This window comes from Myotis myotis, unplaced genomic scaffold (genome assembly GCF_014108235.1).
Source record: "Myotis myotis isolate mMyoMyo1 unplaced genomic scaffold, mMyoMyo1.p scaffold_m19_p_3, whole genome shotgun sequence".
NCBI lineage: Eukaryota > Metazoa > Chordata > Mammalia > Chiroptera > Vespertilionidae > Myotis > Myotis myotis.
The window spans coordinates 180,422,039-180,448,582 of NW_023416335.1; the positions used below are offsets into that span (position 1 = coordinate 180,422,039).

At 37.5% G+C, this 26,544-nt stretch overlaps 1 protein-coding gene across 7 annotated transcripts in view; it reads left to right on the forward strand.

Moving 5' to 3' along the window:
- SOX5 (SRY-box transcription factor 5) overlaps window positions 1-26,544 on the forward strand; it is a 971,461-nt gene that overhangs the window by 549,534 nt on the left and 395,383 nt on the right. For 2 of the 7 annotated variants that reach the window (XM_036296489.1, XM_036296496.1), the window contains exon 1: window positions 24,211-24,353. The exons of 4 other annotated variants lie outside the window; for them this stretch is intronic. In XM_036296489.1, the coding sequence (XP_036152382.1) occupies window positions 24,316-24,353 (38 nt within the window). In that variant the 5' untranslated portion in view covers window positions 24,211-24,315. Of the gene's footprint in view, window positions 1-5,860; window positions 5,913-24,210; window positions 24,354-26,544 lie in introns of those variants that run through there. One more of the 7 variants, XM_036296491.1, reaches the window with a different exon arrangement.

The window sequence follows — 26,544 nt, forward strand, 5'->3', positions numbered from 1 at the left end:
TACTAGAGGACTGGTGCACAAAATTCATGCACTGCAGGGGCGAGGGCCGGGGGGAACAGTCCCTCAGCCCAGCCTGCGCCCTCTCGCAGTCCAGAACAGTCGCTTAGACTTTTATTATATAGATATTATATATAAATTAAATCTTTTTTATTCATTGTTGTGCTTAATAGTTAAAATAAGTTATATTAACTGTATTTGAAATGGATGTCTATAGCTAACTATAGATAGTAATTAGAACATGCTAATTCCAATTTATATCCATGTAATTTTCTTACAGGTAAGTTGAGAAGCATAACCTTTTATTAGGTTAAGTAACATTGTGGATTAAATACAACTCTCAGAGTATAAAATTTTTTACTTCCTTTCTGGTCTTAAAAGCAAAACTTGAAACGTGCATGGTATTTGCCAGGTACTTATATTATACATATTCATTCATTTTATCCTTGCCATACTCTATCAAGTAGGAATTATCAGCTTCACTTAACATATGGGGAAACTGAGGCACAGGGAGTAGCCAATGAATGGCAGAGTGGGCATGTGAATCTTGACAGTTTGGTTTCTAAAACCCATGATCTTATCATGACATCACACTCCCACACTAGCAGAAAACACATCACATTCCACACCTTCTGCAACGCAAACCAATGTGTCCAAGCAAGGCACTAATGACTACAAAAAAAGACAAAGTAAATCACATTTCAAAACAACCAAGCACAGAGTCAGATTTGGATACATGAAGAATAAACAGGACCGTGATCAATGAACTTGGTATTTGATCTTTCATGTTTTATACTTAATCCTTTTTATTTTTAACACAAATACACCAACTTATCTTAAGCATTAGGGTCTTGTTCAGCTCTGTTTTGTTATTGTACTGAATTGTCAATAAGAAAAGAAACAATAGCCGAAACTGGTTTGGCTCAGTGGATAGAGTGTCGGCCTGCGGACTGAAAGTTCCCAGGTTCGATTCCAGTCAAGGGCATGTACTTGGGTTGCGGGCACATCCCCAGTGGGAGATGTGCGGGGGGCAGCTGATCGATGTTTCTCTCTCATAGATGTTTCTAACTCTCTATCTCTCTCCCTTCCTCTCTGTAAAAAATCAATAAAGTATATTAAAAAAAGAAAAAGAAAAAGAAAAGAAACAATAAAGGAAGATTTTGGATGGTGCTCTTGACTGGCTATCTATGGTAACATTTTGAGATTTTTAAAAAAATCTCTCTTCATTTAATGTAAAGTAATTGAATATTTTCTTTGACTCTGTGCCTATTTCTAGTGCTTAGGAGTTTATTTTATTTTTTTTTATTCATTAAGGTATTATATATGTGTCCTTATCCCCCCATTGCCTCCCCACCCCCTACTCATGCACTCATGCCCCTGTTGTCTGTGTCCATTGGTTAGGCTTATGTGCATGCATACAAGTCCTTTGGAGTTTAAAATCTCTCCATATAAGTAAAAAAGACTGAAGGAAATTAATCTATTTTATTATTATAACTGACAAATTTAATACAAAGCAATTGTATAGTGAAATAGAAATGATTTACTTTACTTTATCTTCACATAGAAGTGATTTACTTTTAGATTGGTGATTCAGCTTCTTTCTGTCAACATGATTTTATTGATTTTTTCAAGCATATCGATTATTCTTTTCCTTAATATTTTGTCTTTTCTTATAACATACATCAAATATTTCTCTTGTTAATTTCTCCTGATTCTTCCAAATTTTTCTCTACAAAGGTATTCCTTTATTTTATTTATTTATTTTTTGATTAATCCTCACCTGAGAATATTTTTTCCATTGAATTTTAGAGAAAGTGGAAGGGAGGCAGAAAGAGGGAAGGAGAGAGTGAGAGAGAGAAACATCAATGCAAGAGAGACACATCAATGGGTTGCCAGCTGCATGTACCCAGACCAAGGCCAGGAACAAACCTCCAATCCAGATATGTGTCCTTGACTAGGAATAGAACCCGGGACCCTCTGGTGCTCCGGGGCTCTGGCTGACATTCTAACCACTGAGCAACACCAGCCAGGGCGGTGCTCCTTTATTTTTCATAAGACCAATTTTTCAAGGTTCATATCCTGACCTTCCCCCCACATTTAACCAAAGCAGTATACTTTTTATCTCATTTGTATTTGGAAATACTATGTAATACTTATTAAGTGCTGAATACATATTTATTAAATGCAGAGATGAAAAACTAGTAAAATTCTGAGAACAATTAAGTTATTCTAATCTTTCTACTTTTAAAATATAGTTCTTTTATAGTCTTAGTTTTTCATCTATAAAATGGGAAAATAAAAATTGCCTATTATTATCTATTTTGAATAATATATTATATACTGGGTATAAAACTGCTTGTACGGTGTTTAACATTTACTAGCTCTCAATCTGTGTTGATTTTCCCCTCCAGAAATCTGTTAATTAGTAAAATAATGAACAGACTTGGCAAAGATGAAGGATATAATAGAGATTCTAGTTCTCTCTCAAAATATCAGAATTATTGAAAAGGCACTTGATGTATTCTAATTTTTTCCCTAGATTTCAGGAAATGTGAAAAACAGCTATACAGCCTTACCATCTATTAATCAATTATCTAGTTACTGTATTGAATTTAATTTATATTTACTTAAATATAAATCTCTCCACTGTAGAATAGGTGCAGTGGTAATTGTCCTGGATAAATGTGCATTAGTTGCACAAAAACAAATCAGCTGACACACCTATTAGAATGGCTATAATCTATAATAATAAAAAGGTATTATGCTAATTAGACCAGACATCCTTCCGGACATCATTCCCCAGAGGGAAGCCGCCTGGGTCCCAGGTGCCTGCCGGTGGTCGGAGGAGGAAGCCTGGGTCCTCCTGGGTGCCAGAGGGAAACCAGTGCTGGCAGCCAGAGGAAGGAAGGCCTACTCTTGTACGAATTTTCGTGCATTGGGCCTCTAGTAAAAAAATAAAACACACAAACAAAGAATGGAAAATAAGTGCTGGCATGATTGTGGAGAAATTGGAACTGCCTTGTATAACTTGTTGAAATGCTATGAAAACGTTTGGTGGTTCCTCAAAAAGCTAAACAGAATTGCCATAGGATCCAGCAACTCTACTCAGTGGTATGTAGCCAAAAAATTGAAAACGGGGACTCAAACACATACTTGTATATCAGTGTTCATTGTAAGACTATTCACAATAGGCAAAATGTAGAGACCACGTAAGTGCCCATCAGTGGATAAGCAATTGTGGTATATTCATACAATAGAGTATTGTTCAGCCATAAAAAAAGAATAGCACATGTTACAACATGGATGAACCTTGAAAACATTATGCTAAGTGAAATAAGCCAGGCACAAAGGGACAATACTGTACGATTTCATGTATATTAAATAATATAATGGGCAAATTTATAGAGACAGAATGTCGGTTAGAGGTTACTAGAGATTGACAGGGAAGGGAGGATGAGAAGTTACTGCATAACAGTTACAAAGTTTTTGTTTGGTGTGATAAAAACTTTTTGGAAATAGTAGGGATGGTTGCACAACATTGTGAATGCAATTAATGCTCTGAATTGTACATGTAAAATAGTATATTTTAATATCCTATAAAATAAAAGGCTAATATGCAAATTGTCCAACCGGTGGAAGGACCAGTCTCTATGATGCACACTGACCTCCAGGGGGCAGACGCTCAATGAAGGAGCTGCCCCCTGGTGGTCTGTGTGCTCCCACAAGGGGAGCGCTGCTCAGACAGAAGCCAGGGTCACAGCTGGTGAGCACAGCAGTGGTGGCCTCTCCCGTCTCTGCAGCAGCGCTAAGGACCCCCTCAGTGGACATCCCTTGAGGGGTCCCGGGCTGCAAGAGGTCACAGGCAGGGCTGAGAGATGCCCCCCAAGTGCACAAATGTCGTGCACCGGGCCTCTAGTCTATAATAATAAAAGCATAATATGCTAATTAGACCGAATGTCCATTCATGACGAAGTCGGGGCTGCGAGGGAGGGATCAAGGCAGCCGCAGCTGCGAAGGCCTACTCTTGCACGAATTTCATGCATTGGGCCATATGTCAAAATTTACTAATGTAATATACCACAGACCATTGAAGTATATACACTTTAAGTGGGTGACTTGACTTGCATGATCTATGAATTATATCTCAATAAACTTGCTAAATCGCTGAAAGTCTGCAAGGTTCTCCTTTGTCAGGAAGAAGGGAGCCCATACATTTCTGTCCCAATGATAGGCAGTGGGATAAGTCATACGGATCCATACGTCAGTATAAAATAGAATGCTACTGTGATCAACTGTTACACAGCAAGGATGTGTTACATGTTAGTAGGGTGAACGTATGCATGCTGACCTGCTTTTGTGCTGTAAAAAGCTTCCAGGCTTCCCGAATTTGGTGACTTGCTCAGCTAGTTGGGGGTGGGGACAGATGACCACAGAACTTGGGAGATTTTCATGTTAGAAAGTCATTGTGGAGTTTTGTCCTCACACTTGTATGCTTGAGTGCATATAAAATATTTGTATTCTTTGCTTTTTGGTAGGAAACCAAAAGAATGCAGTCCAGAACCATATCCAGCCATCTCTGAAATGGTGCCTGATTCTAGTTCAGTATCGTTGAATACATTATGAACATTTTTTTTGTAACCATGAAAATAAGTGGAATAACCAACAACTGGAGCTCCAAAAATGAAAACTAGGTTGAGCTAGCTTAGTTTGGAGGTAGACAAAAGTAGAATTTAAGTTGAAATGAAGTCTAAGTAGCCTGGCTGGCATGGCTCCAGTGGTTGAGCACAGACCTATGAATGAGGAGGTCACAGATCCATACCCTGTCAGAGCACATGCCAGGGTTGTGCGCTCCATCCCCAGCAGGGAGTTGGGGGTGGGAGAGTGGCTTACAGGAGGCAGCCAATTAATGATTCTCATTTTTGATGTTTCTACCTCTTTCTCCCTCTCCCGTCCTCTCTGAAATAAAAAGATATATATATATATATATATATATATATATATATATATATATATATATATATATATTTTTTAAAGAAATGAAGTGTAAGTATCTATTAGCCAAATAAAATTAGCTAAGCATTATTATAAACAGAGAACATATAGCAGACAGAAGCCTGAGTTCAGAAGTGATTTAGTATATCCTGGTAACAGAGATAGCACTGCTGTGACGGAGGCTGGTAGCAATAAAGTGTTATGTAGGCCATCGCGAGGGTTATGGATTTTATTCCAAGTGAAAATATGAAGACTGAAGCATTTTAGTCATGGGAAATAATATGATCAGATTTTTGTTCAAAGGACATCAATCTGGGTGTTGTGTGGGAAAAATGGAGTGAAGAGAACAGAGTGAGTAGTGGCAGACTAATTAAGAGGAAATTGTAGTGCGTTAGCAGGAAATGATAATGCGTGGACCACTGTGGTGACAATGAGATTAGGAACAATTAAATGATTGGAGATATATTTAGAAAATAGAACTAGAAAGACTTGGGGGAAAATTGATTTTGGAGCCTAAGGGAGAGTGTCAAGAATAACTGAATCCTAGGCTTTGGACCAAAACAATCGGTGGATGTTGTCTCCATTTATCATGGTAGAAAAATTGGGATGGAGAGTGGAGAGGTGACAAGCTTACTGTGGGGATGTGTTGAGTTTGAGATGCCTATAAGACATCCAGTGGAGTTATAAAATTAGAAAAGGCGTTCGAGATAGAAATAGTATTTTGGAGTCTTGATACATAGACATTATTAAAATTAAAGAGATAAGATGAAATTGCCCACTGAGAGAGAGAGAATATAATGAGAATTGCTATTGTAGGGATCTTCTCAACCACAAAACTAAAGTTTATATTCATCAAAAAATTTCTTGTTAGGAACACTAAAGCCAGGAAAATCAGAGGATAAAGACAGATAGAAGAAATTAAGGTTTGTTTATTCTTGTTTTTAATTGGTTTTAATTTCTTATTACTATACTTGTTAAAAAGTCTTTCCAATTTCCCATTTCTATATCCAAATATTTTTTACATGTCTCTTATTTTCCTACAATGTTTTATTGCAAATATAAGATATAGTATTTTTGTTACATCCATTGGCTAAAATTATTGTGAAATTATAAGGATATTTTAAAATAAATCTTTATTGTTGAAAGTAGTACATATGTCCTTTTTTTCCCCCATTGCCCTCTCCCAGATCCCTACCCCCCAAGCCTTCACCACCCACTGTCTGTGTCCTTGGGTTATGCATATACACATAGGAGTTAATTGGTTGATCTCTTCCCCCAATCCCCACCTTCCCCTGCCTTCCCTCTCAGGTTTGACAGTCTGTTCGATATTTCTATAACTCTGGGTCTATTTTTGTTCGTCAGTTGATGTTGGACATTAGATTCCATATATGAGTGAGATCATGTGATACTTATCTTTCTCTGACTGGCTTTTTTCACTTAGCATAATGCTCTCTAGGTCCATCCATGCTGTTGCAAATGGTAAGAGTCCTTTCTTTTTTTATAGCGCTGTAGTATTCCATTGTATAAATGTACCACAGTTTTTTAATTCACTCATCTGCTGATGGGCAGTTAGCTGTTTCCAAGTCTTAGCTATGGTGAATTGTGCTGTTACAAACAGGGTTGCATATATTCTTTCTAATGGATGTTTCTGAGTTCTTGGGATATATTCCTAGAAGTGGGATCACTGGGTCAAATGGGAGTTCCATTTTTAACTTTTTGAGGAAACTCCATACTGTTTTCCACAGTGGCTGCACCAGTCTGCACTCCCACCAGCAGTGCACGAGAGTCCCCTTTTCACCACATCCTCACCAGCACTTGTCATTTATTGATTTGTTGATGATAGCCATTCTGACAGGTGTGAGATGGTATATCACTGTCATTTTGATTTACATCTCTTGGATGTTGAGTGATTTTGAGCACTTTTCCATATGCCTTTTGTATGTCCATTTTGGATATTTTAATTATCTTATATAATAACTAGAGGCCCGGTGCACAAAAATTTGTGCACTCGGGGGGAGGGGGGGCCCCTCAGCCAGGCCTGTGCCCTCTCGCAGTCTGGGACTCCTCGGGAGATAACGACCTGCTGGCTTAGGCCTGCTCCCGGGTGGCAGAGGGCAGGCCCAATCCCTAGGTGCAGCCCCTGGTCGGGCTCAGAGCAGGGCTGATTGGGGAGTTGGGGCACCGCCCCCTGTCACGCACAGAGCAGGGCCAATCAGAGGGTTGGGGTGCTGCCCCCATCACACACAGAGCAGGGCCCATCAGGGGGTTGGGGCACCACCCTCTATCACTCACAGAGCAGGGCCGATCAGGGGGTTGGGGTGCCGCCACTCTCACACTCAGGGCAGGGCCGATGGGGAGGTTATGGCTCTACCCCATCACACACAGAGCAGGGCCCGTGGGGGGGGGGGTGTTGGGGAGCTCCCCCCTATCAGGCACAGAGCAGGGCTGCTCAGGGGGTTGCGGCCCCGCCCCCTGTCACGCTGATCCCGGTGCCGGGAGGCATATTACCCTTTTACTATATAGGGTAGAGGCCTGGTGCATGGGTGGGGCCGGCTGGTTTGCCCTAAAGGGTGTCCTGGATCAGGGTGGGGGGTCCCTACTGGGGTGCCTGGACAGTCTGGGTGAGGGGCTGAGGGCTGTTTTCAGGCTGGAAGTGACTGAAGTTCCCAACCGCTCCTTATTTTTTTTTTTTTTTTTTTTTTTTATTCTGGGCCAGCTGTACCTTGAGGCTTGGCTCCAGCTCTTAGGCCTCCGCGGCTGAAAGTAGATTTCTGGCATTTGCTTACAATGTTGCGAATCTGCTGGCTGAAGTCCGGCGGTATTTGTTACAATGTTTCTTAAACTGCCTGCTCCGAGGCCTGCAGCCGCAGGCGGGGAACGTTGGTTTCCTCCAACAATCCTCCGTCACTGAGGCAAGCAAGCCTCATTTTAGTTTCAAGCTGCCTGGCTGCCGGCCGCCATCTTGGCTGACAGTTAATTTGCATATATCGCTGATTAGCCAATGAAAAGGGTAGCGGTTGTACGCCAATTACCATGTTTCTCTTTTATTAGTGTAGAAGAGCTAATATGCAAATGGTCATCATGCCTTTACGCGCTCACGCCCTTGTGCCCTTGTGCTTTCACACCGGGGCCAGGAAACCTGAGGCTGCACCCCCCGCCAGCAGGGCTTGACAGGGGTCCTAAGGCTGTGTCCCCCACCCTGTGGGGCTTGATGGGGCTGGGGCTGGCCGAGTTTGGGTATCACGTGATTTCAAGGTGCACACGGGTGGGCGGGGACTTGACTCTGGGTCCCCGGCACACCCCAGACTCTGACAGGAGGGAGATTTTCATGTACATTTTACTAATTTTCTTTCATCTCTGACACTTCTATTATAGAGAAAGGGCAAATAGCAATTTTAAAATATTTCCTCTAATTAATTCCCCTTTAATGTGCATGAATTTTGTGCACTAGGCTACTAGTTGTTTTTAATAAAAAGCATTTATCTGAGGAACTAATTTTCTAGATAACTTACAGAATTTACATTATCTTCCTGTGTCTACTGTATCTTGCATATTGTCTGTATAATTTTATGGAAAGAAACTGTTTTGGCAGATGCTAAATCTCTAAATTAAAAATAATTTAGGATATTTTGCATATTTAGTTACTTTTTATATTTCCTATTTATGTATATTTTATATGCTTTTTAAAAATACCAATTGAGCTTTTCATTTTCTTTAGTTTCAATTGACTTCTCTCTTTTTTTGAGCTGTAATGCATCTTTTTAAAACAGGGATATTTTTTACATTTCCATTTAAACCATTCTGTTCATTACTATGGACCCACCTAGTGTCAACTTTTCAAATTCACTTCCTTACTCTGTGCATATGCCTAAGTTAAACATCATATAAATCATATAATAAATGAAATGCTTATGTAATCTTAACACTTAAATGCTCATTTCAGAATCTTCATATTTTTATTACTTTCTTATGGTATACATTGTATGCAATGTAAACAATCTGAAAATAATCAGCTGTTGGTTAAACATGCAACTGCTAGAAAGCATCTTATTGTTCTTTTCAGCATCATTCACTGGAGAGGAAAATATAATCACTGGTATCAAGAGTAGTATTATTGAAAGAGGTCATGTCACATGAGAATTTGTGTGACTTATTTAATGTATTGGAGTCACTTCTCTAAGTTTATAAACCATACCTTACTAGTTATAATAATTGCTAACACATATTGCATTTCACAGTTTCCAGAGCATTTTCATGTATATTGCAAATATTAAATATTTATATTATCTTTGCAAGATAGGTATTGTTATCAGTCCCAACTTACAAATGAGGCAACTGAAGATCAGAAAGGTATTAGAGCAGAATTATGACTTGAAAATAGGTATGCTGACTTCACATATTAACTGTTTGTGTTTATTCGCTCTATTATATCGTTGCTGAGATTTTGGTATATAACTCAAGCAATACATATCTTTTAAGCTAACTGTGTACTCAGGATGCATGTTATACAACATTTGGACTGGCTATCATGTATATAATATGTCAATGTTTAGAAACTAGCCTACCACCTAATTAAATTAATGCGATTTAATTAACTTTACTGGGTAGGATAGTCCAATATATTTTTCTTCATTGCATTTCTGTACTTTGGTCAAGTAAAATATTTTATTTAGATCAATTTCATCTTAATGTGTTTATTTTCAATATATGTAATGAATTGAAATTTAAAACTTATTACTTAAATGTTTATGACAGTAACCATCCCAAGTTGCTGGCCCTTCAGTTTCTGCCTAAATAGAAACAAACTTGCTCCTTTCCCTTGTCAGGGAGGAAAAAAAAGTCCAGAATAAGCCATTTACCCAAGCAAACCTTTAATGCAGCGGTTCTCAACCTGTGGGTCACGATCCCTTTGGGGGTCGAACGACCCTTTCACAGGGGTCGCCTAAGGCCATCGGAAAACACATATATATAATTACATATTGTTTTTGTGATTAATCACTATGCTTTAATTATGTTCAATTTGTAACAATGAAAATACATCCTGCATATCAGATATTTACATTACAATTCATAACAGTAGCAAAATTACAGTTATGAAGTAGCAACAAAAATAATTTTATGGTTGGGGGTCACCACAACCTGAGGAACTGGATTAAAGGGTCGCGGCATTAGGAAGGTTGAGAACCACTGCTTTAATGCATTCTGAAATGGAGAGGAGGAAATGGAAGGGAGAGAGAGAGGAAAAAAAAATGTGCTGGATCCCCATCCCTTCTTTCCCCATACTGCTACCTCTCAACTCAGAAGATTGAATATGCAAATAGCATTTATGCTGCTTGTTTGAAATATTGAATAATGAAATAATCTGCATCAAGTAGTGACAACACAAAACTTCTAAGGCTGAATATCGCTGTGGTCTGACAGTCAGTCTCAAGGTGCTACAAAGCCAATTTTAAGATGCAAACAGATGTCACATATCTATCTGCACATCTGCCCAGGGGTTGTGGTTGTCACACTAAAGGCATCACCATGGGATCGTAAGCCCTATGCGCAGGGTCAGTCCACAATTTGTGCAGGAAGTTGTACAGTGCAGGGTACTTTACTTCTGGTCTTTTTGCCATAAGTCGCCACCACCACCTGGCTGTGGAGAGTGGTGTTTTCCAGGCAGAATCTTCCAGTGTTCTAACATGCCCCGACTTAAGTCGTTAAAAAAACGAAATAACTAGTTGGGAGGCAAGTAGGCTTTCCCTTCAAACATGTTATAAAATACGTAACTGTCTAGTTTAAATTCTTTTAATATCACAATAGTTATCATTCCCATAATATATATATAATGTGTGGGAAGATATGTTCCCATAATATACCTTAATTTGCTTCCGAAGATATTTAGAAATATTTTGGTGTGATCCTTTTCTAACTGTGCTTTGAAGAGAGGGATTTAATGAAATGCTACTCTGTCTCCCTGCCCCCCAACTACGCTCCAAACCCCGCCACACAAAGCCACCCCTATTCAGAAATATTTAATATTTCTGTTTTCCTCATTTTGAGATAGTGTTCTAAGGCTAAAATGTTTGAAGACAACTGCTTTAGATTTCTATTAACCAGTTGTAACTAGTTTATGAGCAGCCTGGTTTTATTTGCAGAATGTTTATTTAAATAATGTACACTTCAAATGTAAATACCATCCAATTCACTGAATACAATTTGTGGCCTTCCAATGTTTTGTACCTCATTCATTCTTGCATGTATGCATGGGAGACTCAGGATATAGTCAGTTGGAATCATGTTGAACATATCTGTGAAAGCTTTCTAAAGTTATTAAGTTACCCAGTCTACTTCTCCTTGATGCTGAATTTTGCTCTTATCTGGATATGTCAGAATCAGGGATCAAGGACAATTCCTTGAATTCTGTATCTGATTTTATAATTTCTTTAACTGTAGGTATGCAGGCAAAACTGCTTGTACATGATTGAAAGGCATGGTTACATATATGTTTGATGGGAGTTATAGAAAATTAGAAATTAGATAAATTTATTATTTTTGAACTAATAGAACCCAAGTGATGTCTCATTGGTGTTTTTCTTAACTATTCTTGTGATCAGACAGCATTTCTATTTTCTTTTTCCTTGGCCTGTTAATAGGATAGCTTCCTTCTTGTCTAATTGGCTTAAGAATTTATTTAAATATGTTTTAATTTTTAGAAGGTTATCTGTCCCTTTTTGTACCTAGACGCATTCATTAGCATGTCCTTTATGCAATAGTGTAGTTTCCTTGTAACAGAATTTTCTTGCTTTCCTTAAACTAAAATAGAGAGGGCATCTTTAACATAGGTGTTGGTATTTATCGCTCCCCTGCCACGCTTCCAGAATATCAGAATGATAAGGGGAAAACATTAGATTCTCTCCATTTAATTTAACAGTTTTAATTGGACAGTATCATTATTACATTTTCTTTTAGTGAATTGTGGGTTGGTGTTTCAGTGAATCAAACTGTTCATGTTGCTTATGAGGTTCAGCCCTTGGCATAATGTCACTAATGATTTCTACAGGACCTTGAACTAAAGCAACAGGAAAATCTATCAGCAAAGAGATATAAGTGGAATATTTTTAGATCAAAAATAAGATTGAAATCTTTGTCCTGGAAGAAATGGACAACAGTGGGCAATTGCATACTTGATCACTTTAAATGCAATCAAAATGGCAGTGACTGCCTAAGTGCCAAAATGGCATCTGGACACATGGAAAAATGAAATGGCAGTTGTGTTTGACAGTGATTATTGCCATTATGAAATTAATGAAGAAGTCCATTATGTTATGAAAGCAGTGGCCAGTTCATTAATTTCTTTTTTTCTCAAAAACTTTAGATGTTGTAATTTTAAGGTTTTCACTGGTGTGTTTTTCCTAGAGTATGCCCTTCAGGTGATACTTTTCTTTTTCTGATGCAGTTCCTAATATGGAAACCCAATGTTCTTTCTGGAGTCTTTGTTATGAAGGGAGTTGAATAATTGTGTATGTGCATGTCTGTGGCGTGTGTGTGTGTGCGCGCGTGCACACGCACGCACACGCAGACTTGTGGGGGAAGGCTATAGAATATGGTTTCATTTGCCAGAGATGAACTCTGTTCTCCTGGTATTTTAAGAGCATCTCTCACCAGTGACTGTCTAATTGCTCAGATCAATGACTTTTAAATAGGCCTCTTTTTAAAAAATTATGTTATTTATCCTTTTTAAAAACTTTTAAGCTATTTAGTGTAGTGCTTCACTCACCTTATAAAAGAGCCCGTCATACTTCCAAATAAAATTTACTTTTTCTATGATATCTTTACATAATTTCATGGAATATTTTCATCTCTAAGTTGGAAAACTCTATTTATATGTTCTGCCATTATGTCATATTCATTTGTAACATCACTTTTCCCACAAACTGTCCCAACTCACAAACTTCTGTTAATATCACTGCTGTTGTCCATGAAATTTAACACTTCACTACATGTTATTTCTTACACTTTAATACTTGTCCAGGGAAAGCTTTTTTGAGGAAAGTGGTATTTAAACCTAGATGTAAAGTTGATATTGGGGGTGGGGAGCATGTCCTGATCTTGGGAAACAGATTGTGCTTGAAAAGCACTGACGTAAATGATTGTACTAGGTTACCTGTTATATCTATTATATAATTATATAAACCTTTACATCTAGGTTTATATTATATACTAGTGGCCTGGTACACGAAATTCGTGCACGGGGAGGGGGGAGTGTCCCTCAGCCCGGCCTGCACCCTCTCCAATCTGAGACCCCTTGGGAGATGTCCTACTGCCACAGGGATTGGGCCTAAATGGGCAGTAGGACATCTCCCTCGCAATCTGGGACCGCTGGCTCCTAACCGCTCACCTGCCTTCCTGCTTGATCACCCCTAACCACTCTGCCTGCCGGCCTTCTTGCCCCCAACTGCCCCTACCCTGCCAGCCTGTTTGCCCCCAACTGCCTGCCCCCAGCCAGCCTTATCACCCCTAACTGCCTTCCCCTCCTGGCCTGATCGCCCCTAACCACCTCTGCCTTGGCCCCGCCACATGGCTTTGTCTGGAAGGACATTGAGGGTCTCCCAGTCTAATTAGCATATTACCCTTTTATTAGTATAGAATATAGATAAACATATGCAATATACCAGTACACACAAAGTTAGGTTTCTGAGATCTCTGGATGTTTTTCTTCAGCTAGTTAGAGGACGCCAGGGGTATTATAGAACTTGAAATGGTTGGTCTGGAGGATACAATAATGAACAAGACATAACCATCTATCTTTATATAGCTTAGAGACAAGTAGCAGGAACTGATGTTCTTGGTATTTTGAGACTCCCAAGAACGTTAACAGGTGAAGGACCATGATAAGATTCCAATAGGGTCTGATGCTTCAACAAACCTTAAAGGATAAGTAGAACTTAGCCTGACAAATTGGGATAAGGGGGTTTGGAAGATTGCCGGGGTCCAACCCCAGCAGGTCCAGGGGTCCCCAAAGGTGTGGACGGAGTAGGCGAAGAAGGAAGGACACGGAGACAGTGTTCAGTTGATCAGCAGCCTAGCCAGGATCTCCAGCCAGGATCTCCAGCCAAGTTCTGGTCTGGATCTCCAGCGAAGTTCTGCTTAGGATCTCCAGCCAGGTTCTGTAGCCATGTTCTCTTGCTAGGTTCTCCAGCCAGGTTCTGTCCAGGTTCTCCAGCCAGGTTCAGTCACCAAGCTAGTCAGGTTCTCTTGCCAATTTCTGTAGTCAGGTTCAGTCCAGGATCTTTTGCCATGTTCTCTCGCTAGGTTCTGTCTCTAGGCACTGAGGCCAGTTTCTGTCCAGGAACTTTTGCCATGTTCTCTCCAGCGAAGTTCTTCTGTCTCTAGAGAACGTTCTGTGTAGGTTCTGTGCCTAGGTTCCGTCTCTCCTCGTTCTGTCTTCTTACATCTGTATTTATACCAGTTGATTCCAATCCTATCAATCTCTATTTCAAAGGTTAGGGCGTTTCTTATCTCCATTCCAGGGAGTAAAGATTATGTAGCTTAAGCATGATTGTTCATAGTTAAAGTGATTAATTACCCACCTGGCACTAGTTAAGAGGTGTTATTCCCTCCCTAACTTCAGGGGAAAATCCCTACCTGGGGAAACAACCTTTCTCAGAGACCTTGGTTAAAACACATAGTGCCAAGAAGGTGAGCAAACATATTAAGAACAGTATGCCATATATGCCAGGTCCCTTGAAACAGCAAGCATGGACCGGCTCCCGGCAGAAGATATTCCAGGAAGAATGTATATTTCACACAAAATCATTAAATGAAGACACAGCAGGCTGTTTGCCCACACTTGACCTGTCTAGGGGAGCAGGAGCATGAACTTCATGGCATGTTGGGAGAGATGAGGCTGGAGAAGGAGATCATGGCAGAACATGAAAAGATTACATACCCCAAGAATATATTCTCTTGGGCCTTTGAATTTCCATTAAAGAAACATTTATTCCAGAAATGGAAATTATGTTTTATAAAAATACCTTTAAATTGGGGATTACCATAAAAAATGCGAATATGTTTTTTTCTAACAGTGAAATAATTTTTAATAACAAAAAAATACACATTAATTATAGTTCTCTGAAAATATGTGTTGGGTCTGCTTATCTGGATTTGAGAAATATTGTGTAGAGATGATAGGCAACAATTGGAGAGATTTTAGTTTCATTTGATTTGTAATTAAATAATTTAATTTATGTATAGTTAACATTTTTTGGGGGGGAAATGGACTCACATTCAAAATTGGCTCCATCTTTCTTCTCATTCAAGGACCCAGGCTGATGGGATAAGATCTATTTGGGATAAGCTGTTTACATGGTGGATGGCAGAAACAGATAAGGTGGCTGAGCTAAATCTAACATTCATACAGAAAGCTCCATGTTCCATTGGCCAAAGCAAGTTACATGTCTAAGATAGAGTCAGTGAAATAGGAAGTAAACTCCATTGGCAGGGAAGTGTAGCAAGGGATATAAGAAATTATTTATGAATACATGGTACAATTAAACATAAAATGTTAATCAGAGTTGTGATTTTTTGCCAAAGTGATAGGTTTAGAAATGGTTACCGCATTGTAGTTGTAAATTGCATTCTCATTAAAGGATGTTGAGCATCTTTCCTTTGTTTAAGAATCATTTCTAGTCCTAGCTGGTTCAGTGGTTAAAGTGTTGGCCCTCGGACTAAAGGGTCCCAGGTTTGATTCCGGTCAAGGGCATGTACCTCAGTTGCAGGCTCCATCCCTTCCCTGGTGGGTGCATATGCAGGAAGCAACCAATGTGTCTCTCACATCGATGTTTCTCACTGTCTCTCCTCCTCCCTTTCACTCTCTCTAAAAATCAATGGAAAAAATATCCTCAGTGAGGAGTAACAAAAATTTTGTTTTTAAATTTAAAATAGTAAAATCCGTTTCTAAAAAAAATGGATAATTTCTATTTTCTTTGAACAAGATATATTGTTTGCCTGTTTCACTATTAGTTTATCTTTTTCTCATTGATTTCAAAGAGCTCTTTACATATCATGGAGGCAAGATCTTTCCTTTGATATGGGTTGCATTTTTTCCCCCGACTTGTCTCATGTTTTCTGATTTGTTTACAGTACTTTTTGTCACTTATACGTTTTTGGTGTTTATATAATTGGATTTATTAAGAGTAAATGGACCAATTATAAAGACTAAAAAAATCTGAAGTTTGGTCCACAAAACAAAGTAAATAGATATATATTTAAATATGTGCTTAAGATGCTGGTATATCTTACAAATGCTTACCATATTTTAGTCTATGCTTTGACTTCAAGCAAGGTTTAAAAATAAATGTTTCTGATTTAGACCCATTATTTCTTTATAGTTAATTAATATTCAGGTGTTTTTAAATACTAATGTACCATTTAATACAATCAATATTTATAAATTAGTACCAATTAATCATTTCTCCATTTTATGAAAGTATGCATTAAAAATATAATCTTAATATATATAGAGATGGTTTACAATACAAGTATAGATTAATGATCCTGTACGTATTTATTGAATGATTGAATGAATACATTCTTTTGGTAAAGTCTGCTTTTTTGCATTTTTTTTTTTATCCTGGGTATAGTCTGAATGAATTGATTTCTATCTCATGGCAGTAAGTAATTTTTTAACAATTACATGAAAAAAGTAGGTGCTATTTGGCAGTAGTTCTACAGAGTGTTCAAAAAATTCATTTTAAAAACGAGGTTTTCTTGAACACAATTTGGCTGTCAGGATTCTAACATTTCAATATTTTAGTTTGTCTTTCAGTTTCTCATTTGGTGTTTTGAAATTCTGGATAAAAGCAGAATTTGCATTTATTTCCCCCTTCACACCAATCACTGTCATCACACACATGTGAAATGTTCAATACAGTAATGAATTGCTTTTAATTCTCTCATTGAATTAGATAATGCTAATAAATGTAATTGTACTTAGAAAAAATGAAAATTGTAACTTGAAAATTTCAGCACAAAATGTTTTCAGATCCATTCGGTTGTAAAATCAGTTCTTTTGAAAATATGGTCATTTATTTTGTGACCAGTTCAGCTCTCCTGGACATTTTAATTGAATTGACTTTAGCCAAATTACCTTTAATTAATAAAATTTGTATTTTTCTTATCACCTTTTATTGATGTGTTAATTTAGTTATGACATAACTTTAAAGGGCTAGAATAAACTAAAAGGACTGGTCTTAAAGCTGTTAAAAAGGTTACAAAACTGGTTTAAAAGTGAGAAGGGTAGGACGTTTTATTTTGCAAAATATAAATTGACTTATTAAAGAAGCGTTTATAGAATTGGAATTTGAGAGTCAAGAGGGACCTTAGAACTCATCTTCCCTGAGACGTTAAAGACTTACGCCAGACCACATCACCAGAGAAGGAGTAGAGGCTCTGTTAGAGCACCTGCCTCCTAGATTCCATCTTAGCCATAATTCTTCCTGAGCTATTCCAGACAGTACACCGAACATCGTTACGGGGTGACATTTTCATTTACTATGAATATTTGTTTGTCCTTTACTTAGTATGCTATCCAAGGAGAATATAGAGAAGAGATGAGTGTAATCAACTTCAAAATGAATCCATGTTCAAATGTTTTCATACTTTACTCAGTTTTAGTTCTTCTTCTGCTATAATTAGTATCAAGAAATATATACAACATCAACAGTGGAAAAACTCCTCTGAAAGATGTGTACTAAGATATTTTGCAGCAATCATCTAATAAGTAAGACTCTAACTTTTTTTTTTAACAATATCATGGTGTTACTACTTCTCACATTGCGGCTGCCTCTTTTAAAATGTCAGTGGAGTACGTTCCCTGGATTTCTTTCCAGGTTGAGAAATTAAATACAGGCAGTTTGGTAGCCAAGATCGCTTTCTAAAGATATTGTCCCATTTGAATGGCTTCTCTTCTCATGGGTTACGTGATTTTTTTTTTTCCTCACTAGGTGTCTTCTGCTTTTTTACCACCAGAGTGGTTTGTGGTTTTTTTTATCTTCATGAACTGACACCCATTAACATCGCTACTTATCACAAGGAGAGATGATTGTGTAATGAATAAAAGCAATAAAAGTATGAGTTCAGTTGATCTTATCTTCCTAATAGCTACTCTTTGCCTGAAATGATTATTTCTGTAAGATAGAAATTCCATTGCAAAGTAGTAACATGAGCACTAGGAAATAGGTATTTTACCTCAGAATCCAAAAATTGTAATCATGATAAAAAGAGAATGTTTAGGAATTATTTTTTAAAAGAGAGCTAAAGTATATGATTTCTGCTAATTTTTGTGTTTAATTGTTCACCATTAATGGGATAAGATTTTAATTTTTTAATGCCATGTAAAAATCATCTTTTATATCAAGCTATTTTTCAAGATGGGACAATCAACCTAACTTTGTCCAAAGTTTGGATATTCACATAGCATTAAAGCATAATTATTAATCACTTCCCTTGCACTTGATATTTAATTGCTATTAGAACTTTGGAGGGAAGAATTCATAACTTTGGTTTCCCCATCTCTGCACTTACTAGTTTGGGGACCTTGGACAAAACAATTAACTTCTTTTTATAAGCCTCAGTTTCCTCACTTAGAGTTGGGGTAATACAACAACATCTCATATTGTTGTTTTGAATATTAGAGATAATTTATTTTAAATGCATCACAGTGACTGGTAGAAAGCCCTGAAAAAATAAAATCTATTATTTTTAAATTTATTCAAATTATTCTGAAGTAAATAAAGGGTAAGATATCAAACAGTGGGAACTATTACTGGGAATGGCATCATCTCTTTGAGAAAAGTATGAGACCAGAGTTTCTAAGGTGAACCCATTCTTAATGTGTTCTTAAAGAACAGTATCTGGTAAAAAATGTGATCTGGGGATAATTCATATTTATATTCTAACTAGCTAACTGACAATACTGTAAGCAGGCTATTATATGCCAATTCTCTGGCATAAATGTGTTATAGGGAATTGAATTTTAGGTCTTTTAAAAAGAAGATAAGCTATTGAATTTCTTAGGTGATTTTCTGACACTTTCCAATTACAAGATTAAAAATTTGAAAGGACACATAATAGGTCAATGATGAGTCCATTTTTTTTAAAAAAAGAGGGCGGGTTCTTTTTTGTTTTTGTGACAAAGTAAAGAGAAAAACAACGTGAGGAGAAAAAAAAAAACATTAGGTGAACATTTTCTTAATGCCTCTTGTGTCAGGCAGGTTAATTCAATACACTGTTGGTAGTGTCTGACACTGACTTGCTTTAAATTCATTGTGGTTGTAACACTAAAAGTTTTATTTTTCAAAAATAGCCTTTCAAATTCTTTAAAATGCAGAAACTAAAGCTTGATGGTAATAGTGTATATTAAATATTAAAGTGTAATCTCTATCTATGACCACATATTTCAATTTCAGTTATTAAAATAAAAAAAAAATGTTTACCAATTCTCTTAAAATATGGAAACAAAAATACTTCTAAATGAGGAGAGATATATTGAAATGCTTGCTTGAGACAATTCCTGTAAGGGGTTAATGTTGGAAATAATCTGTTTATGATCTTAGACGTTTGGGATAGTCCCAGCAGCATTCGGTAGTTTATCTTATATTTTCTTCGTCTGTGTGAGCTGCTTCTTTTGCAGTGGAAACAACATGAGCTCAAAAACATACTTTTTCAGGTTCACTCTATTTTCCATAGTACTACTGTAGCAGTGTCAAAGAAGCTCATTAAATTAAAATTAGCTTTTTTTATGTTGTTTTATTGTAGTTTGTACTCTGGTCTTCTCTGAAGATGTATTTATGTTTGCATATTTGTGTTTTTAGGTCATTTTCAGATTTCCCACCAATTTAATTATTACTCAATTCAGTGCTCATCATCGCTTTTTCCTCATTTGCTTATTTATTTTGCTTTTAACTTTTCTTAACGTATTTGCCTTAGAGGGCTTGGATATGAAACAATTCGTTTGAATTTTGGTCAGATATATTTAATTTAGATTTGTTACAAATTTTTCTTGAATTCTTCTTTTGAAATCATAGTGCTTAACATCTTGGTAGGCATTTAGTAGATGTTCAGTGAATACTAAAGTATATCTCAATCTACATATATTATGAAACCTTCTGGAGACCTACTTATAATAGTACTACAGGCCCAATGCACGAAACTTGTGCAAGAGTAGGCCTTCCTTCCCCTGGCTGCCGGCACTGGCTTCCCTCGGGTACCCAGGACCTGGGCTTCCCTCACAGCCCAGGCTTCTTCTGGAAGGACGTCTGGTCTAATCAGCATATTACGCTTTTATTATTATAGACAGCAAAATCATATTCATATGTTAATTCCTATACAGAAAATACCAGATACATAGTGGAGTGATTATGTTAAACTTTTCAGGTAATTGATAAAGAATATGTTTTTTTTTTTTAACACATATTATATGGTAGTCATTGAGATACATATTATTTAACCATTTTAATATTTACTGTAAAATAAAAAATTTCATATATTAATTTACTATTTAATATTGGATTTATTAGATCAATTCAATCATTTAATGAAATGGCCAATGATAGGACTTTATGAGAACATTTTATAACTGCCTTCTCGTTTGCTGACATTCTAAATGTTGCCTAAATTTGAATTTGCAATATAGAATTCAAATGAAAGAAAACTTTGATGGCCTAGAGAGTTAAATTTAGAAATATTTATTCCATTCAACCATCAAATACAGTACTAACTTCATATGCCAATGAGATTATATCAAATTTAATTTCATTAGCAATTATTTGAAAGCCTTTTAGTTCACTTAAAAAGTGAGTACCATCTTGGGATTTTCATTCAGCTATAAATTCTAGAGTGTTATTTTATTGTGTATTATAGTGTCACAAGTGAAATAAGATCTGGCTTCAAGTAACAAATGGACCACTAACCATTTGTATGACTTTAAATTCCTTTTGCCCAAGTTTAAACACTGGGGAACTTAGGGATATATAGACCCCCCTCTTCACTATGATGCACATGATCCATGAGCTAACCTATGTGAACAAACTTACTTATGAGCTTGGGAGTTCCATTAGTTCCAGATATCATTATTAAAATGATCATTATTATATTTGACAAATTTTCTGTCTAGTTCCCAGTCTATTTTAAATTGTTCAGTAGGGATGATTGTGCAAGAAATAATTTGTGTTTTTGAATAGCTCCAGTAATGTTTATAGAAATAGACTGAAACCTGAAACTTCCAAACCATTTAATATGTTCCTATGTATTCTGTGTGTTTATTTGGCACATGTATATCCACACATACATATATTAAGTGTCTCTGAAAACAAAACCAAAGACAAGGAAGATCCTGATATGAGCATCTTTCCGTTATGCTATAGGTGGCCTCAAACATTGACGCTCTCTTTCTTACCTGCTCGGCTGACCTTCTGGATTAGAGTTTCAGAGAAACAACCAGAGGTATTAGCTGTAGCAAGACAGCAGCTGGGACCATACGGATCTCAGCATCCTGCCTTATGGCCATTATCTTTGTTTCTATCTTTATGCTGCCACTATGTCTCCTTCTTGTGCTCTCCCTGCATCCTCTCCTCACTGCCTCCTCCTTTTCCTGAATCCACTTCCCATTGCCCCTGTAACTCACCTCCCTCCTTCTTCATTTTTCTCTATGCATATAAGAGGGAGCAAGATTCTCTAATTTGGAAATTTAAAAAACAACTATTTCTAGAGGGTATATAGTCGCTAGCCATGCAGCTACCACCTCCTAATTCTCATAAGCAATGTGAACAATATAAAATATTATTTCTGTATACTTTATCAATAAGAATGTTTCAGATTGTAGGTCTCATAAGGGCTAAAAACATATGTAAAGTAAATGCAGCAATTTTCTCATTTTTCTATGTAGGAGTGAGTTGTGGCTATAATAAAAAATAATTTGAGGCTAATGACAAGAAAGAATAGTGAGTAATATCCGTCCCCCTTCCCCAACTGCTGAAAATGAAAATCATGTCAGCGTCAAGTCATTTTTGCCACATCCCTTGTTAACAGCTTTTTCAGGGTGGGTCATAATTCTGTGTTTTGTTAGTGTCTTAACTCCATAGTGACGTGCTTAAAGCTGATTCTGCATTGATTTTGTAGCATATACTAGTATATGTTTATTTTTAGGATACTCCATGTGAATGATGGATTGCATTAATAAGTTATTATCAACTTTGTCAAGAAATTATAAGCTTTGAATGAATAATAAATTGATTAACATGAGACGGTGAATCATTGATTGTGATATTTGAATATGTGTATGGTGTCACGTTGTGTATGTCTAAGAAAGTAAACTTACTGTCTGCCTGTCGCCAGGGGGAAAAAAAGTGGGACCTAATCAAACTGCTATGGGGTCAACCCTTGTGGTTTTAAAGGCCCTTAATGTTGTCCAGCTGCAAAATAAAAGGAATTGGGAGGGGAAGTTGGAAGGAGTGGAGGGGGTTGGGGGGGAATGTGTGGAAAAGAACAGGGAGTCTGGCTTTTATTTTTTTTTAAAGTGAGTTCAGTGCCAGCCTGGACATTGGCTGTGCAGACTATTGAGCCATTGTCTGCTCCATTTCCAGAATAGCCCCCAGTTAATCACTTCGGCTTTGAAGGGAATTTCCTCGTGGAATTCTCCACAGAAAATCTAATCAACTGACCTGCCCTCTCAACAATGGAAGGCTTTTTTTTCTCTCTTTCCCTTATTGGGGCGGGCTCTGTAATGTAGCCTTTTGTGCAGAACGAACCCTCCCAGTAGGAGTGGAGAGCGTGTGTGAGTGACTGAGTGTGTGTGTGTGTGTGTGTGTGTGTGTGTGTGTGTGTGTGTGTGAAGAATGCACACTATCTCGTGTTGGTGAGTGTGTGCTTACTCCCTGACCAGATGCTGCGGTGCGCGGGGCAGCCACCAGCTCTGCGTGCGTGTCTGTGTAAGTGTCTCTCTCTGTGTGTATGTGGTGTATGTGCCTCTGTCATTTCATGTCAAAGGTACATTACCTGATTACCTTCCTCGCCTGCCAGATTTTTATCTAGATAATTGGAACTGCTATGGAGGCTGTGCCTTGCCAGCCAGCCTAGGATCTGTAAAGCCATAGTTTGTCCACCTTGTTATCTGTGGCTGCCTGGGCAGAGGAAATTAAAGAGACCCACAGCCAGGGGAGCGCTTCCCACCCCTGACCTCCCAGCAGTCCCAGGCAGGACAGTTTGCTGGTCGCATCTTTTTGTTTTCTTTTTGTTTTTGTTGTTTGGTTTGTGCTTTTTGTTTCCTCGTGCATGCGTGTGTGTGTGTGTGTGTGTGTGTGTGTGTGGTGTGTACGCGCGCGTGTGATTTTGGCATGTGGATACCTATTCCCCTCCACATCGCACACCGCGTTTTATGGAGTTTGGAGCGGAGGAAACTTTGCTTGGGCTGCCAGGACGTTCGCACCACTTTGTGGAAAGCACGAGCGAACAGTGAGACGGACAGAGTGAGTGACAAGTTGTTTACAGGTTTCCTTGAAGGGGCCTCTGCTATATTTCAATCTGTCAAAGTTGCTTTTCTTCCCTCAGAACAATGCCTGATTGTTGTGTGCGAGCGTGTGTGTGTGTGTGTGTGTGTGTGTGTGTGTGTGTGTGTGTGTGTTTCCGTGTGCTCACAGAGAGAGCCTAGGAAGGGGTGAGAAGGAATAACAATTCTTTGTGTAAAAAGGGCTATTGCTATAATTTCTTTGCTTAATAAGTTAATAATGCAGTTTGATCGGGGTTCTGCTAGTGTGCAGATTTCTCTTTTAATCAGCAGCAAATGCATTTTAGAAAAAAACCATTCTGTGTGTGTGTGTGTGTGTGTGTGTGTGTGTGTGTGTGAAAGAGAGAGAGACAGACTTTTATTATTTGGAGGAGAGAGAGTATGGGAGATGTGTTAAAGGAGTTGACTCCTCACATTCGGTGATGTCTAGAAGAGAGAATTAAAAGGAAAGGACAGGCACCCTGAGGTTGTCTAGTGCCTTGCAGCCCTAAAGAGCATGCAGCCCCGTAGAAGGGGGAGCAGCCAGACCCCGCTGCTGGAAGTGCGCTACCCCTTTAAGAGACTGGTCAAGGAGTCCTAGGAGAGGGAGGGGGGATGAGGGGGGAGAGAGAGAGAGATTGAGAGAGAGAGAGAGAGAGAGAGAGAGAGAGAGAGAGAGAGAGAGAGAGAGAGGAGAAGAGAAAATCAATTGGTTTAGAAGGTTTGGACTCACTTGACAGGTTCAGTTGGAGACGATCATAGGTGGCTGCTGTGACAAAGGGAAATTGTGCTTTTCCAGCATGCTTACTGACCCTGATTTACCTCAGGAGTTTGAAAGGTGAGTACAGTTTTTACCCCCTAATATATTGAAGTACAACTCTCCCATTTTACAGTCGTCTCTGAATCAATTGGAAGATGCTGCCTGTTTGTTAGAAAAGCTTTTAGCTCAGTGTTTCTGCAATCTTGTTAGCTGATTTTTAGTGGTGATTGCCCGGACCAAATTGAACTGATTTGTACAGTCTCTGAGATTTCAGTGTTTTTAGGTTGCGTCCTATAACAGGAAATTAAATGAGCATTAAGCATCTCTCTCTCTCTCTCTCTCCCCCTCACTGGCTTCTTTTCTCTTTCTCATTCACTCTCTTACTTTCTTCCTTCATTGATATTTTTCTTCCCTTCTACACCTTTTTAAGTGCTTTTGTGCAGAGTTGTTAACCATTTTCAACATCTCCGTCTGGCAATTCCTGGGGTGACAGAAGATTTTAGTGGTGGTTAAAACGGTGGCTGTAAGTTCCTATGTGATCCTTCGTAAAACTTTGGAAGCTGCTTAGTAAAGCACATGACCTTTTGTTGATATAAGAGAGCAGATTATTTTAAAGAATATTTAATATTGCAGCAATCCCTTAGATTACTTTTGAAATGTCAAAAAAAGGGAAATGGGATGATCCCTTTTCTAAGTTTTCATGACCACTTTAAGCACTGCTGTCTTAAACTAAATTTTGATTTACAATATATCCCCTCTTGCTCTAAGGGGAATACGTGTATTTGTAATTAAGTAGTTCCTATTTGGAGAAATATGTGCAATATCCTTCTATTTGATGTTGATGTAAGTGAAGCAGGGCTTTGCAAAAATTTTAGCCTTCTTAGTGTTCCTATAAGTTCACACTGAAATTTTTTTAAAATTTGAGTTCTTATCCCAGCATGAGTTCATTTTTAGAACTATAAATAGAATTTTGTTTGCCATTAAAAAGAATTCAAACTTTGTATTCTGTATGGTGAATTTAAAAAAAAAAATCTAAAAAAAGCCAGGATGCATAATACCCAGGCTTTTTTTTTTCAATTTCATGAAAGCTACCTTCTGTATAAACATTTGTTGTATCTGACTATGCAATGCAAGCTAGGTGCTAGACCAGCTGGTTAAAAATATGCTAAGTCAAGCTGTTCATCGCTCAAACAACTGAATTTGATATGAAAAGATGAAAAAAGAAGGGACAAAGATTAAGACATTCTAGAAGTGAAGCAATTGAAGAGAAGGATATTAAGAATAAAATAATGTTTGATGTGGCCAGAATTAGAGAAACCAATATCAGATCAGGGAAGAAAGTAAAATAGCCAACATTTACACTTTAATACTGTCTTCTTTCTTTCATTTCTTCTTCGTCTTTTTTTTTTTTTTAATTAAGGTGAATCCTCACTAGATAATATCAGTGAAAGGTTGAGTGTTCTTAATAGTTTGAATTCATCTTTTCAAGTTTTATACATTAACTCTTTCAAATAGTTTTTGTTTGCAAATATAGCCTATTTCATATGTATATGTTGACGTTATTGATATTGGAATATAATATCGCTTAATGTAGCAGTTTGTTAATATACAACAGTAACTTTCCCAGCATGTGCTCAGGGTATCACTGAAATAACAGTATTTTTCAACTCTATACTTTTTGAAAATAAAACTCTGAGTCTGATTCGTAAGCATGTTAACAGACTGTTCTTATAAAAAGGTAGTTACATATTAACAGACTGTAGCCTATTTCTCTATATAGGCAAGCTTTCCTGCTGTGAACTTTATTTGTATTTTTTTCAGTTATCTCTTTTAAACTAAACTTTTACCTTTCCTATTCTGATGCTCAAGTCTCCGAACAATTTTTTTTCCTCCTGATTAGAATTTCTTTTTGTTGTTGTTGTCACCTAGAGGCATGCTTTTCTAACTGGCTAATTAAATAAGCAAGTGATAATCAATAGAGTTGTTAGTATAGACAGCATGTTTGGCAATATTAGTAGCTAAAATAATTTTGAAAACTGTCATATAATATAAAATTTCTTAATAATTTCCCCTACAGTTATACGTAGTAATATATACAAAAATCTCAATAAATTCATTACTATTTATTTACATTGAATTTGTTTGAGTGGGTGTATATATATTCATCTACATAGCATATATAACTTGCAGATTCAATAGTGAATACACATATTCTCCAAAGGAGGTATATATTCTATAACTATACTATCACATATAGTCAGGTTTTCTT